Source organism: Typopeltis vanoorti, chromosome 13 (genome assembly GCF_054136105.1).
Source record: "Typopeltis vanoorti isolate ZY-2024b chromosome 13, IOZ_Tvanoo_1.0, whole genome shotgun sequence".
NCBI classification, from domain to species: domain Eukaryota; kingdom Metazoa; phylum Arthropoda; class Arachnida; order Uropygi; family Thelyphonidae; genus Typopeltis; species Typopeltis vanoorti.
The window spans coordinates 7,370,081-7,385,749 of NC_143561.1; the positions used below are offsets into that span (position 1 = coordinate 7,370,081).

The following is a 15,669-nucleotide window of genomic DNA, read 5'->3' on the forward strand; positions in this document are numbered from 1 at the left end:
TCATTCAAGTCCTTTGACTGTTGCTTCCATTGAGGTCATCCCTGCATCTTCATCTTGCATTCCTAAGTCATTTCTCTCACACAATCCTGGTAGTATCTTACACTCAGTCTCAACGTCAGAATTTCGTTTCCTTGACCAGCCACACTTCCTTTTGTCAACACTACCCAGCTTCACGTTACTGCTCTTTCTCAAATGCAAACCGTCTGCAGCAAACCTCTCTCCCTCAAATTTACCCTATACATCCACGTACTGAAATCCTCTCTTTCTGCATGTTCACAACTCTCAAAAGTATGTTTGAGATAAGCATTGATAAGAAGAATTGACAATTCTTTCTCTCACACTATTCTGCTTCACTGTCTCTAGCAATATCTGCAAATCATGTATTACCTCATTCACACTTTCTCTCAAATCATTTGTTCCTACCAGCACAGTCAATTCTTCTTATCAATGCTAATTTCAAACATACTTTTGACAGGAGCAGTGATCCTCTTGCATCTTTCACCACACAATCTCAATACAGCATTACTTTCAACCATTCCACAGTAATCATTCATCTTTGACTCCTCTAAAATTGCATGCATCTTGCTTCCAATTCTTGTTGCTCTACCTATAAAGAGTTTGGAAGAAAACTGAAATAAACAAGCACACAATGTCTACAACCAATCTGACAAACACATAAAATCCCATAGTTAATTAAAAAAAAAACTCATCAGAACCTGGACTGTTATTGATTGTGACTTCAGATGAAGTGCCTTCTACTGGACTTGAATGTCACTTCTCTGAAATCTTCACACTGATCTAAATATGTGAAGATAATACCATTAAAGCCAAAACTTCAGATCAAAAGTTTTTTACCTTACAGATAAAGAATCTTTAAAACACAATTAGCTGTTACACACACACACACACACACACACACACACACACACACACACACACTCCTTTACCCAAGTGTAAGCGAATGAAGTTTGTGCCTTAAGTATTTTCAGTCCTGAAAATACTTCAGGCGCAAACTTTGTTTGCTTACACTTGGATAAAGGATTAAACCAAATATCTCATCTCATCTTCCTTTTACCCTCCTTTACCTTGCGGTGTCAAGGTGTTTTTTTTTTTTTTTTTTATTAATCATTGGATCTCGAACCGTTCACAGGATTAAGTGGTCAGCCCTACGCCCTGGTGTATCCTATGTCCTGTTGAATTCTCAAGGCCAGTTTCCCTGCTTTGCAGGATGAAAAACCCCAGGATAAACTGGGGAAAAAACCCTACTGTCTACATCCAAGACCTGCTAACTTGGCTATGGCTGAGGAAGATCCTTCAGCTGCTCACATCACTAAACTAAATATATAATTGGTAAATTTCAAATTAAAGAAAAAGTGTATACTGTGCCACATTTCTCTAATTGACAATTCTAAGAGAAACAGTATCTATTTATGCCAGCTGTCCATAAGTGGATCTCTGTCCAATTAGGAAGATGACTTGTTCACACCAGCTGCATCACTTTATTTTTTTCTCTTCCCTTAAGCTAATGTCCTGGCTTTGTAAATGAAGGTGACCAATTATAAAGCTGGCTGATGTTAAAGATTTCATGTTATTTTTAATTATCATGAAAATGTTATAAGACATTAATTTTAGCTAATATGATATTTCAAAATGTAAGCATTAATTCTCCATTTTCATTTTTATAATTTCATACTTTTCTTTCGTATGCGACTCATTATTATTTGCATTGGTACTTGTCAAGTAGTTCTATGTTCTTTATATTTGGTTCCTACCAATCCTTTGTGTTTTGTGATCGATGTACAATTTTTTGCCATTTCCTTTGTTCCATTTCTTGGGCTTCTCAGTTGGGCAAATCACCCCCCCCCCAATTCACCAAAATGAACCTTGCATTATAACAGGGTATTTTCTGTAATCTTCAGGGGTTCACTATAGTAAGTATCTTCTGTACTATTCTTTTATATTCTTCCAAAAATGTCCATATCATGGTTTGTTGGTTGGAGAGTGCCTATCCACTCAGCAAAAATATGCAGAAAACCCAATGTAAAATTTGTTGTATGAATAATAAAGTGCCATCCTGCACTACATATCCAAAAATGATGAACTGCAAAGTTATTCAGCATCATGTGCAGATATAAATTATACAAATTAAGCCATGATTTAACATGCCTTAATTTCTATAATTAAGTTCAGATATTACATGGATAATTGCTATTTACTCTGCACTACTTTTCCATAAAACTCGGATATTCTGTTGCCCAAAACAATTTACCAATTCACACTGAAATCCCCAGAAAGTTCTTCAAAACTACAAAACTAAACATGTGTAAGGAAACACTGTCCTATCAGATAGTGAAGCACTTATTCTGATATTCTGAGTTAACATATTGCTTTTATCCTTACCTTTCTTTAATGTGCTGTTCTGAAACTATGAGCAAATGGTTTCTTGAAAACAAACATCAGACATAAGACATCATCATTATTCCTTTAAAATGTCTTTCTGTTCAAACTGCCACAATAAATTCAGTGTGTTTATGCTTGAGTTCTAAATAAAGTTCTGACTTCTGTGTACCAGTTCACACTGTACACTATACAGAGACTATCTTATGTTCTTGACTCTCAGTCAGACTGGCCAGGAAGGTTCAATGGCACAATCATAATAATGAGTAATGAAATAGACATTATATGGTATGGGGGGAAAAAAAAAAAAAACTGAATAACTACAACAATATATGTTATATGTCAAAGTTCAGTACTGTCCCCCCACACACACACACACCATACTGTATATCAGCCCAACACAATAGCAGTTGGGTAAGAAACAAAACTAATCAAAGAACAGATATTGCAGATACGAGTTCTTAGGATAATATGTGGGACTGAACAGAATGCTTCAATGGAACTGTTAACCCCATATGCGGTATCACAAAATTTATAACATAACAGCAATGTCTGCAGGCAAGTCATCAGAGAAAGAGTCAGTGCATGTGTTTCTTGAAGAGCTGGCGGTTGTAGTCATTGAGCAAAATAGTATGAGAAGTTGTTTAGTTCAAAACTGAAATGGGCATGAATACTGACCAGCAGCTATTTCTATTCTTATATGTTTAGAAGAAAGAGGAGGAGGAATGGTGATGGATAATTCAGTGAAGCAGTGCCTTTTTTTTTTTTAAATCTCTCTCTTATAGGTATGAAACTGATGTAATAAGTTTTGATGCAGAAACAGAGCATTCTGAGAAAGCAACAGAAGGAGTTTGTGATACAGGGTTAAAGTGGATCGTCCTCTTTTGGATAGCATTAAGCAGTCTTATGGAGGTTTTTGAGATTTATTGTGTTAGGAGCTGTGCAAGTGGGAAGCAGCAGTGTTTCAAATGGAGGACAGATTTTTGGAGGCTGAGGAAGCTACGGATAAGAGGCTTTGATGTAGAGACCTGTGGAATTTCCATATTATAAAAAACACACAATGGATGCAGTATGAAATAATTAACTGAAAAAAAAAAATTAACAAATATTACAAATGCCACCATATGATATAATATGCAGCACCCACCTGTTTTAGGTAATCACTCAAAAAATTAAATGTTCATATGTGATTAGAGTAATGTGTACAAGCTGGTTGATAAAACTGTGGAGATACCTCTAATATTTATGTTAGTCAAGTTAAAAAGTAGCTTTTTTATTTTTTTATTATTTTTTTAATGCCCCAGAAGATTTGCTGGGCAAGAAATAAAATAATAAAACAAACATATTGTATGTAATTGTTGCAATTTGTTAAATAAAAAAGAGCTCATTTTGTTTTTCTTACTCATATAAACAAATTCTCATATACCATGAATTTCTCAACTTAAGTGTCATAGTGTACAAAGTGAATATATGTAATTTGTTCAGTAACCACATTATATGGCTCTCCAGCATCTAATTAATATTAATTAAATTGTTTATTTGCAAATTTATTAACAGTTGAAATTTCTCGATATTAAAAAACTTACTGCTTCAAAGAAATACTGAGAAAATTTGACAGCATCAAGTGTTGCAGATGTAACAATCAGCTTCAACTCTGGTCTTCTTTTAATAGCCTGAAAAACAGGTGGCGGAAGGTCAACAAAAACTGAATATATACATATGCATGACCTTTCCACAATATTTTACTCCCTCCCATTCCCAAATTTACCACCTTCATCTTGAAAATAAAATATAAAATACAGAACTGCCATATAAAAAGTAACTTTTTTTAACATTTTATACAGAACTTAAGTGCTTTTATAATTTGAAATAAAATTATTTAAAATTATGTTAGATATCAAACTTTATAAAATAAAATGATGGTTCCTTCCTTTGTTATCCTCTTTGTGCCTCATGGCATATAAGGCTGAAGATCTATTTCTTCGAGATACCTGTCTTGAGTGACCAGTTTAGCTTCTCTCCAGCTATTGCAGCCAATCATTTTCTTTCCTTTACTTCCATTTCAAGTTAATTTAGGACTTCCCCTTTTCTTTTTTCCTTCTGGAACCAATGTCAAAGCCACTCTAGGAATCTCTCTGCTGTCTATTCTCAGTATACATCCAATCCATTTTTATCTGCATGTTTCCCCCCCCCCCCATCAGCAACACTTTTTTTTTGCTCAGTCAGTTTATACAAATCATTTGTTATACATTGGGCCCAAATATTTTTAATATCTTATGTATGCTTTTTTTTGAAAAGTAATTTAATTTCTTGGTTTTTTTTGATCAGTTTCCATGTTTCAGACCCATATAATAATACAGCTTAACATTGTTGGAAGTTTTTCCACTTATAGTATGGTTATACTATCAATTAAAGATGCCAAGAAATTATATTCTTGGTTTTATCCTTTATCCAAGTGCAAGCAAACAAAGTTTGCACCTGAAGTATTTTCAGGACTGGGCAACTCAATATAGAAGCTATTGACTTGTCCCTTGCTTGCATTATACATGTCTGTAAGGATATGTGCTTTGCATTATGGGATACCAAGGCAGGTGATGTGAAGTCATTAGCTTCTATATACAAGTTGCCCGCTCCTGAAAATAGTTCAAGTGCAAACCTTGTTTGCTTACACTTGGATAAAGGATTAAACCAAGAATGCAATTTCTTGGCATCTTTAATTTATGGCTTAACATTGCTATTGAAGATCTCTTGGTTATGATATTTGGATGATTTCCATACATTATTTAATTTTCTGAAAGCAGTATTAGCTTTTGTCAATCTTTGCATTATATCCCTGTCAGTTCAACCTTCAGGATGTATTTTTCTCCCAACTATGTAAAATTCTTAACTTCTTCTACTGCATGTTGAATGATTTTAATTTCTTTGTAGCATTTACTGTTCAATTTAAGAACTTTTGTTTTAGTCATATTTATTTTAAGATCAATCACTTCAGCTGTTTTATATAAGTCTCTAATTCTGCTTGTATATCATTCTATTTTGATGATATCAAAACTATGTTATCTGCATAACCTAAACTGTCACATAGGATTCCATTTACTTATACTTTTCTCATAATCTAATCACCAACTATGTTAAACAGTAAACCAGACATTACAAAACCCAGCCTCACATCAGATCTTATCTCACAAGATTCAAATGTTTACTGTGCAATAATACATCTTTTATTTTCTTTACACATTTCTTTGATTATTCTCACATATTTGTAAGGAATTCCATAGCTTCTATTAACCATAATTCCTCTATCAATGGTATCAAATGCTTTGGAAAATCCACAAAATTTAAGTATAATGAGCTTCTAAGCTCTATGCTTTGTTAAATGATGTTCTTTAAGGTAAAAATGTGATGTATAGTATTCACACCTGATAGTATATAAGGCGATCAGGTGGGAATACTGTTCTAAAACTGACTTGTTCATGCCTTAATATCATTTTCTATTTTTCACTTTTAATCCTATTATCATTATATCTTTCCTGTTTAGGTTCCTTTATCAGTCTTCTAGCACACTGGTGATCAGTTGCAGTTTATCAACAGCAGGTTCATCAGTTGTCCAAGCATTTCTATTGATACTGAAAGTTTTTTTCACTTACTTATACTATAAATTAAAGATGCCAAGAAATTATATTCTTGGCTTCATCCTTTATCCAAGTGTAAGCAAACAAAGCTTGCACATGACATAACTTTATGACTGATGGGCTACTTGTATATAGAGGCTAATGACTTCACATCAATTGCCTTAGTATCCCATAATGCAATGCATATATCCTTACAGACGTATAATGCTATGCATTATGAGAAGGGCCACTACCCAGACTGGTTTTGACCTTTACTGAGGTATGTTCAAGTGTGGGGATATCTCTCCAAAAATTTGTGAGATCCCTCAGATCACCCAACCATGAGTGACCCAAAGAATCATTTAGCTCAATACTCAGTGGTGGTTTCACTGAGCAGAACCCTCAGCAGTGGCAGGCCCCACCCTATCACTCAGCACAGCCACTCATATCCCAGGGAAAAGTATCCACCAAAGAGGCCAAACGATCACTTCAGCAGACTTTTTACATCCACATAAAAAAAAGTGCATTAGTGGAAGCCAGAACCAGAAGTGATACTGATACCAAGGTTGAAATGGTGCAGAAGTCATATTTTCATATACAAGTAGTCAAAAGGTGTCACACCTTATTACTGAAATATTCTGGATTAGAGATAGATGTTGAAAGCTTTTTTCACTTGGTTATACTATAAATTAAAGATGCCAAGAAATTATATTCTTGGCTGTTTCATCCTTTATCCAAGTGTAAGCAAACAAAGCACATAAAGTAGCTTCACACTGAGTTTTACGAAACCAATGTTTTTCTTATTTAACTTTCAAAACAATTATCCAACCATTCAGAATATCTTTATATTCAGTTATGTCACCTTTATAATCTCCAGTTCCTTTTTTACAGTATTTGAGTATTTCTTCATTTTAAAGCTTTTTAGATATTACCTAGAACATTTTCCATCTTATCATGATATTTATCTTCTATATACTTTTCAAAACCTTCCCATAATTTTTAGATACTTTTCCACATTAAACTTAGCTTTTTGACATTTCTTTTTTTTTGTATTCTCACATGGCACATATTGAAATAACTTGCCAGAACTTTAAGCATGATTTTTCCCTCTTCATGTGATGCAATTATCTTCAATGTTCCTGGCTGATTCAATGTTTCTTCTGATTTTGCCAATGGGTGTCAAAGTCTTGGTTCTTGTTTTCGGACTTTTTTTTTTCTCCCACCTAAAATAATATGTATGTATATAGAAATATATTTACTGTATACAAATATGACAGAAAGTCAGCAAGTCACAAACAAAAGAAAAAATTAAATGGAGTGAATGGTTTCCAGTGAATGTATCACAAGATAGCAGCACAGTCTATGACAGCACATGTAGTAGACATGCAGGCATGCACATGTTTTGTAGCTGTTTTCAGAAGTCTTAAATGGTTACCATGTGCTCAAGGAATGTATAACTGTCAAACAGTGTAGTGTGTTCTTGTGGGCAAATGACTTTCTGCAAAATAACCTTCATAAAGAGATGAATTGTGCTGTGTTGTTTCGTGATCTTTTGGACAAAAGGCCTTTCAGCAAATGACATTCAAAAAGAGAAGCATGCTTCATTGCAATGAAATCATTTCACTTTACTTGCTAGCAAGAAGTTCAAGATTGTGCTATCAGCAGGGAAGCTTATGGTCTTTTGGGATTCCCATGGAGTGCTGTTGGCCCATTTTCAGAAGCATGGTGAAAATATGAATGCGACATCATACTGTGAGAGTTTATCGATGCAATTCAGCAAAAACATCTGCATCTACTGAAAAGATGCATCTGCATCTAATGACAATGCAAGCCCTCAACAGTTACAAAAAACCCTGGAAAGAAAATTCAAGAACTTCAATCGGAACTCCTTTGCCATCTACCTTACAGCCCCAAGTGATTTTTACCTTTGGGCCACTGAAACAGCACCTAGGTAGCAAACATTTTGCTGATGATCAGGAGGTTGAAAATGAAGTGCAGAGTTGGCTGAGATAACATACAAAAGAATTCTATGCTGCTGCTGCTGGGAATGATAAAGCATAGAATTCTTTTGTCTGTTGTCACAAAGAGTATACAATATATTTAAGGAAGTGTACAAATGTTGAAGGAGATTACACAAAGAAAATTAACTTTCCCTTGTATACCGACTATATAGTTCACTTCTGAAAGTTGTTCAACTGATTATGATAAAGTCCTATACCTACTTTTCTTGTCACTGTGATACTGAATATTTATGATCACTTCTTTAAATATATTGTATACTTTTTGTGTCCTGAACCAGATTGAAGATAACACTATTAATAAAATTTTCCTTCTTTCTTTTGTGTTTCTCCATGTGAATTTAGATGCACTATTGTGTTGGAACATGTTTGACGATTAGTCCATGTAGTGAACAAAAATTCAGTAAATGCTTACCATAATTATATTATTTTCTTCAAATTTCCAAAAACATATCTAAGATTCATGTACTACTTTGTTGTTCAAGTCTCCAACAAACATCCATATCTGTGGCAGGATATAAACAGCCTGTTGGCGAGCGGGTATGATATCTACTTCAGCAAAAGTATAATACTTTTTATGTAAATCAAACTTACACTTAATTAGTTACACGGCAATTCTTTAAATGCTTAGTTTACGAGTTTCTGAGTAATAATAAAAATATAATTATTAATCAATGGTGCTAACCATTCATTGCTGGATGTGACTAAAAATACTTTATTTATATCTAGACTTCCTCCCAAACAGCCTGTATGCTATTATCAATGAACAAGGTGAAAGTCTCAGCCAACACATGCACAAGGTTTCAGACACCAAGTACAGAAAGAGATTAGGAGGAACACAACACTAACTATAGTTTAATCACCAATCCTGATGGTATTGTTTATAGGTAACATATTCACAGGTTTGATGCCAGATGAGCCTGCAAGTTATGTTTCATTTAGGAAGATCACTGAAAGTTATCACCTCAGAATTATATAGCTGTTTAATGTTATGCCAAGTTGAAGCAAGAAGCATGTTAATATAACTGTTAATTAAGCATTTGCCTTTAAAAATTAATGAGTCATTTAACTTTATAACACTTAATATACGGCTTACATGATTTCATTTCAGATGCACTTAGGCAGTAATAACAGACTGTTTGATACTAACATGTTTTTATTTCAAGGATACTGGTGGAAAGGCTTATATGTTGGATATCCATCACAGTATTATTTAAGGAAATTAACAATGTATACTATATATTAATTAGAAAAACTTAATGATTCCAATATTTTGACAAAATCAAATTGTCATCTTCAGGGAACAAAGAACAAATTGATATGTATATGCAGGCACTGATTAAGGTAAGAATGATGGAAGTAGAAACAACAAAAGTTAAGTCTAAAGTCTTTAAATAGTGTCCCTTAATGGGCTGGGAAGGATGCTCTTGGCTATTAGGCTGAAGTTCTTAGCATCAGCACTGCTTTTATTTGAGGCAGTTTTAAACAACCGTATTTATTGAGGTTAGTACCCTCACCTCATATGTTTGTTTAAAACTGCCTCAAATAAGGCTGAGGCAAATTCCAGAAACAATCTTTCAGATTTGAATTTGTTTCTGTTGAGCAAAGTGGCCTTTTCCCATAGTATCTTGTTAAGGATGTATAAGACAAGCTCAGCAAGCTCGCAATGACTGTAGTGGAACTGAATGTAGTCTCTGTGTTTGACAATTCTGATTTATATAATTTTGCATTGCTGAAATGAAGGCTTTTGGCTCTTTATTTTAGTAAATACTTTATGCACCGACACTTTAAGTTCGCTTAAGAAAAATACACCTCTCCAACACTTCAAGTTTCTCAGTACTGAACGAGAGTTTTTGTCCTCTTAAGGTTTCTGCCTGGTCTCTGAGGAGAACCAATCAGTTTGAAACAGCTGTCAGGCCAGTGAAACTTTTATCAAAATGGACCAATAGGAGGCAAATATATGGACACTTGGGCAGCGTCCATATATTTGCCTATAAGGTCGAGCTAGAGCAACTAGTAATTTTCTGGTGAGCGTATTCCCGTAAGCTCTCTGGTCAAATTTCGTATGAAACTTTTATCATTTCTGTATTCGCTTGGAAATAATGCTGGATTTAGCAACCACTTGATTTATATAATTTTGGATGACCGAAATGAAGCCCTTTGGCTCTTTATTTTAGTAAAAATCATTATTATTATTATTGCACAGGCAACTCCGTGGAGTCTTAAGATCATCATGGGAGACCCAAACTATCAACACGATATCTATCGTACCTCTCCTTGAAACCATTAACACACAAAGCACCCAAAACTGACCTAGGCACCATTCCATTCATTCATTCGCCACTATCCAAGAGAAAAATATACTCCTCACATGCTTGCTAACCACACCCTTACCAAACTTCCGGGGATGACCTATTGTTCTGCTCCCTCTAGCCAAGTGCTGAAACCTGCAATCCTATAAAATCCTTTAAGCAACTTAAATGTTTCTATCATATCCCCCCCCCCCTTTTTTTTTTTACCTATTAACCAACTTTTGCAATCCACAAACCCTCAAACTATCCTCACAGGAAGCATTCCACAGACTATTCACCATCTTGGTCACTCATGTCTGGATCCTCTTCACCACTTTCATCACCAAGAAACCCAGGTGACCAGACTGAACACAGTAATCCAGATCTCATATCGAAGCTTTATAAAGCGGAATGATAAATCCATATCTGCTTGTTAGTGTATTCTTCAATAACCAAGTAATTCCTGGCTAATTTAGCAATATGCCTTCTAAATTTAAGTTCTCTATCTACTACCACCCACAAATCCTGGACTTCATCAATTTTGTGGAGTACAGTTTCCTCAATGTGGTACACAGTTTGTAATCTTTGAATCCCAAAATGCATAACTTTACACTTTTTCCCCATTAAATCGACAACCATTATGTTTTTCCCAGACTGTCAGCTTATTTAAATCATCTTGCAAGCTCTCTACATCACCTTGATTAACTTTTATCCTATCCAACTTTGCATCATCAGCAAACAACTGAATATCTCCCTTCAAATTATTTCCTATATCATTTATGTTCAAATTAAACAGCAGTGAGCCCTGCAGTACACCACTAGAATCCAGTCCCTGGATTCTGCTCCTCCATATACTACTTTTTTTATCTGTCCATCAGCCACCCTTTTATCCAGTTTCAACACCCCTTCACAAAGCCATGTTGCCCCTCTGAGTATCACATTCTTATCCATCCATTCTGAATTCTCTTTTTGATCAACTTATCCAGTACTTTTACCACCACTACTAACTGGTCTATAATTTTCTACCACAGACTTAGATCTTATGCAAAGAAATTATTTTGCCACACTCTTGGGACTTTGCCAGAGCCGAAACTTAACAAAGGAAATGCCAATTCCCCTGTACATTCTCTTAAAACATGATTTGATATCACATCCAATCCCAAACCTGTATTTGCATTCAGATTCTGCAATATACTAAGTACCTGAAGTTACACAGTAGGTGGGACCAACAAAAAGCGCATAAGTCGAATTTGTGACTCGGGGTATAATTTTGCATGTAATTTATATATACAAACATACAAAATATTAGTTAATTGGGACCAAAGGTTTACAAAAATACCTATATTTTTAAAGAAATATAATCATAATTGTAGTTTTTCGTATATAAAAAAAAGAAAGTTATTTCAATGTCGATGGTTTCATAAAATCTAATAGATTCGTCTGACAGCATAATGTCTTTTTCTTGTCACGCAAAATTTCTTCATAGCAACCTAATGATTTTTTTATTCCTTGCCTTGTGGTTACAATTCGTTCCTTGTTAAAATCTATGTCCTCCAAAATCTATAAACCTTTCTTTTATGATTTCTTACTGTGGATTCCTGTAGATCGAACTTCTTTACTAGCTCACAAATTTTCATTCCGCCTTCAAAATCCTTAATAATGTTGAGTTTTGTTTCCAAAGTCAATGTTTTTCTTTTCTGGCTAGCTAGAAGAATTGGACTTGCTTCTTTTGGATGATATTATTATTTTTTATGTGATAAAATATTTATCAGGAACATAACATTAAACATTCGCAAGGTATGTAGACTATAAAAATCGTGTATGAATGGAGACCACGCGAAACACATCAGTGCTTGTTCACAGCATGTGCGACACTGGCGAATGCGGCCGGCGCTGGAAAGATACGACTAGTGGTGAGGCGTGAAGCGGGACAGGAATACGTACATATAAGAAACCGCATAACTCCGGATTCATGTAAGTCGGGGTGTGACTGTACTTCCAATTCTTCAACTTCTATTCTCACATCAGTCCCTGTCACCTCCGTAATCTGCCTCCGTTACTTCTCTACCATCTGCATTTATTAAAGTTATCCTTCCTCCTATTTGCCATATAACGAGGAAAAAAAAAAAAAAAAAAAAAAAAAAAACAGGATTTCCTTTTGCATGTTCAGCTAATCTTATCTCACAATATGATCTTTCCCACAACATTTTCTTTGTTTGGAGCTCATGTTTAATGATACTGCTTATTTACCTAACTCCTTACATGACCAATTATAAACACATGGTTACCTCCATGCTTAAGGATTGCTCTACCACCACTCTTTGGACTATGATCCTACAGATACACAGATCAGAGCCATCCACAATTTCCTTAGGTTACCTCATGGCCCATGCAATCCAGACTGCCCCCCCCCCCCCAAAAAAAAATTACAATGTGCCATTACATCCTATTGTGAATGGTACTGATTGACCCCCCACACACACAAACTAGCCAAAGTGCTCACCCAATATACTGGCAACACCTCCTCACATGAAAAACTCTGCTCACTTTAAGCCCAGCACAGAAAACCTAACACTCCATCACAGTGACATAATGGTCAGTTTTGATGTCTCCTCTCTAATGAGAGAAACTAATGTTTCTCTCAGGGACACCTTGAACCTTATCCAAGCACAATTTCCTCCCACTTTGTTAAGTTCACAATTAACTCAGGCTATTTCATTTGACAAGGAAAAAATTACCTCTTAACCTCTTCCCCACACAGACCTACACAGTTTAGCCATGCTATGCTGATGATTCATTTTCCATGGTTCTGAAGCTCTCAACGCATTCTGAACACATCTTAATAACCAGTATCTCATGATCAAATTCACCTTGTAAAAAGAAAAAAAAAAGCAACAATCTCTCCTTCCTAAATACCTTAATTACATACATTTTGAAAAATTATGGAGACAACTACCATGGTAGAGTAACACAGTACTCTAACACAGTAGTTGTCTCCATAATTTTTTAAAATGTATTCTGATCACTGTGTAAGCATGAAAGAAAGGATTAATTACATACCAACCTTATGAATACTTGGCATTCTCAGTTTACAGAAAACCATCACACAGAAGCAGATACATTCACCCCCCCCCCCGGATTTCCAACAGTATGGATCATTAAAACCTTGTATGACAGAGGAAAAACTGATTAGTTGTGGTCATGATGTACTCTCCACTGAACCTGATCATATTCGCCACACCTTCTTAGCCAATGGCTACAAATCACACCAAATCCAAAGAATATTAAAACCTCAAAAACCATACTTCTCTGTCTCAAGAATAGAGACTATACGAAATCTATTATCATTCCATATATCCAAGGTTTTTACAAAATTTTATAAATTTACAAAAACTATACAACCTATACACTTATAGATCATATAAAAATTGGCATCCATTATTCGCTCCTCCAAAAACTAACCACAATTTCTACACATTCCAGGTTTCTACCAGATTCCCTGCAGTTGTAAGCATGGAACATAGCCAAACAGGCAGGATACAAGTTAACATATGAATTGCCGAACACAAAGATTACATCCATTTCCACCACTACAGTCACTCAGAGCTTGCTAACCATGCTTGCCAAAAGACTATGGAAAAAGGCCATCTTCGACAGAAGCAAATTCAAAGATCAAAGACTGTTCCTGGAATCCACCTCAACCTTAAGGAAGTATCCTAATCTTGATAAATATGGTTGTATAAAACTGCTCAAATATGGGAAGCTGATACTAAGAACTTCAATCCAACAGCCAAGAACATCCATCTCAGTCCACAATGGGACACTATTTTACACTTTTAGACTTACCTTCGTTTTTCTGCTTCAGGCATACTTAACTTACATACTGCCGGATGCATACATCAAGTTATTTTTTGTTCCTCCAAAGACAGCAATTTGACTTTGCCGAAATATCGGAGTATCGATTAAAAGTTTCTAATTAATATATAGTATACATTGTTAATTTCCTTAAATGATAACAGAATTTCAGGGATATATTTTTAATGGAGTAGTTTGATTATGATATAAAGTAGCAATACTATATAAATGTAACACAAAAATTACATGCTAATAATGTAATTGTAAGGTTCATTATATCCCTCTAAGGAAAGAAGTAAGATTATTCCTAGAAGAACAGAAAGGAAATTTTATTCTTTAAAGGGAAAACACACATTGACAAGAAGAGAAGTATTTTATAATTTTGTAGCAACAGTCTTTGTAGCTCAATCAGTTATGACAATGCCCTTTGTTTAGAAGACCTCAATTTGAATTCAGCCTATGACGCAAAGAACCTTTATAAGGCCTTTTCAAATGAAAGTGAGAAGTGGATTACTGGATTTTCTGAACTTAGCCCCATCACAGTTCAATAGCTTTTATGAGTTTTTTTAATTCCCATAAAAAATAATAACTATTTTACATATATAATATATAAAATAAGACTCAATTACTCACATTCTTCAGAAGCCCAAACAAAACATCTGTATGAATTGTACGCTCATGAGCTTCATCCAGCATTACTACTGCATATCCTTTCAGATCCGGATCAACCAGACACTCACGAAGTAACATACCATCAGTCATGTACTTAATAACCGTCTCTGGACTTGTGCAATCTTCGAAACGGATGGTATAGCCAACCTTAAATTAAATCAATAATTGTTTTGTTATCAAAACATAATTTTAATAAAAATATAATTATTTTCAGACACTTTAACAGGCATTCTTTCACATACTCATATTTCTTTTGTATCCAAACCAAAAATAACTGCTATGAACTTTTGTTCTCAGAAATCTATCATGGAATTTTTTCTCAATTAAAAACTGTGTAATAACTTAAACTTTGTATATGTTCTTCATTGGACGTTTTTTCCCACTTGATTATACTATAAATTAAGGATGCTAAGAAATTATATTCTTGGTTTAACCCTTTATCCAAGTGTAAGCAAACAAAGTTTGTGCATGAAGTAATTGCACAAATGTGAAATTACACAACTTCACAGTCTCCTAACCTAACCTAACACTTGGATAAAGGACTTTCACAGGGCTACACAGGATTCCCAACATAAGGATAGGAAAGATTAATGAAATGGAGAACCCTAATATCAAGTTTCATTCAGAAGAACAGAACTAACATTCACAATATATTTATAGAAAAGTTATCACATACAAGGAAAATAATGACAGTGGTAGTCTCTTTCTTTCTTTCTTTCAGGGTAAAGGTAATCAGCAATCGTTAAGACTAATTATGGAGATACTCGAGCGATTCTAAGAACTTACTTTAATTCAACTAAAATTCATGTTTTGACCTTTACATCA

General features: G+C 34.7%; 1 protein-coding gene across 2 annotated transcripts in view; it reads right to left on the reverse strand.

The window, feature by feature from the left end:
- The window catches only part of pea (ATP-dependent RNA helicase pea), a 319,525-nt gene that overhangs the window by 65,734 nt on the left and 238,122 nt on the right, over positions 1 to 15,669 (reverse strand). For both annotated transcript variants that reach the window (XM_090402685.1, XM_090402684.1), the window contains exons 16-17: positions 14,806 to 14,991; positions 3,984 to 4,070 (exon numbers count right to left, since the gene is read on the reverse strand). In XM_090402685.1, the coding sequence (XP_090258811.1) occupies positions 3,984 to 4,070; positions 14,806 to 14,991 (273 nt within the window). The remainder of the gene's footprint in view (positions 1 to 3,983; positions 4,071 to 14,805; positions 14,992 to 15,669) is intronic.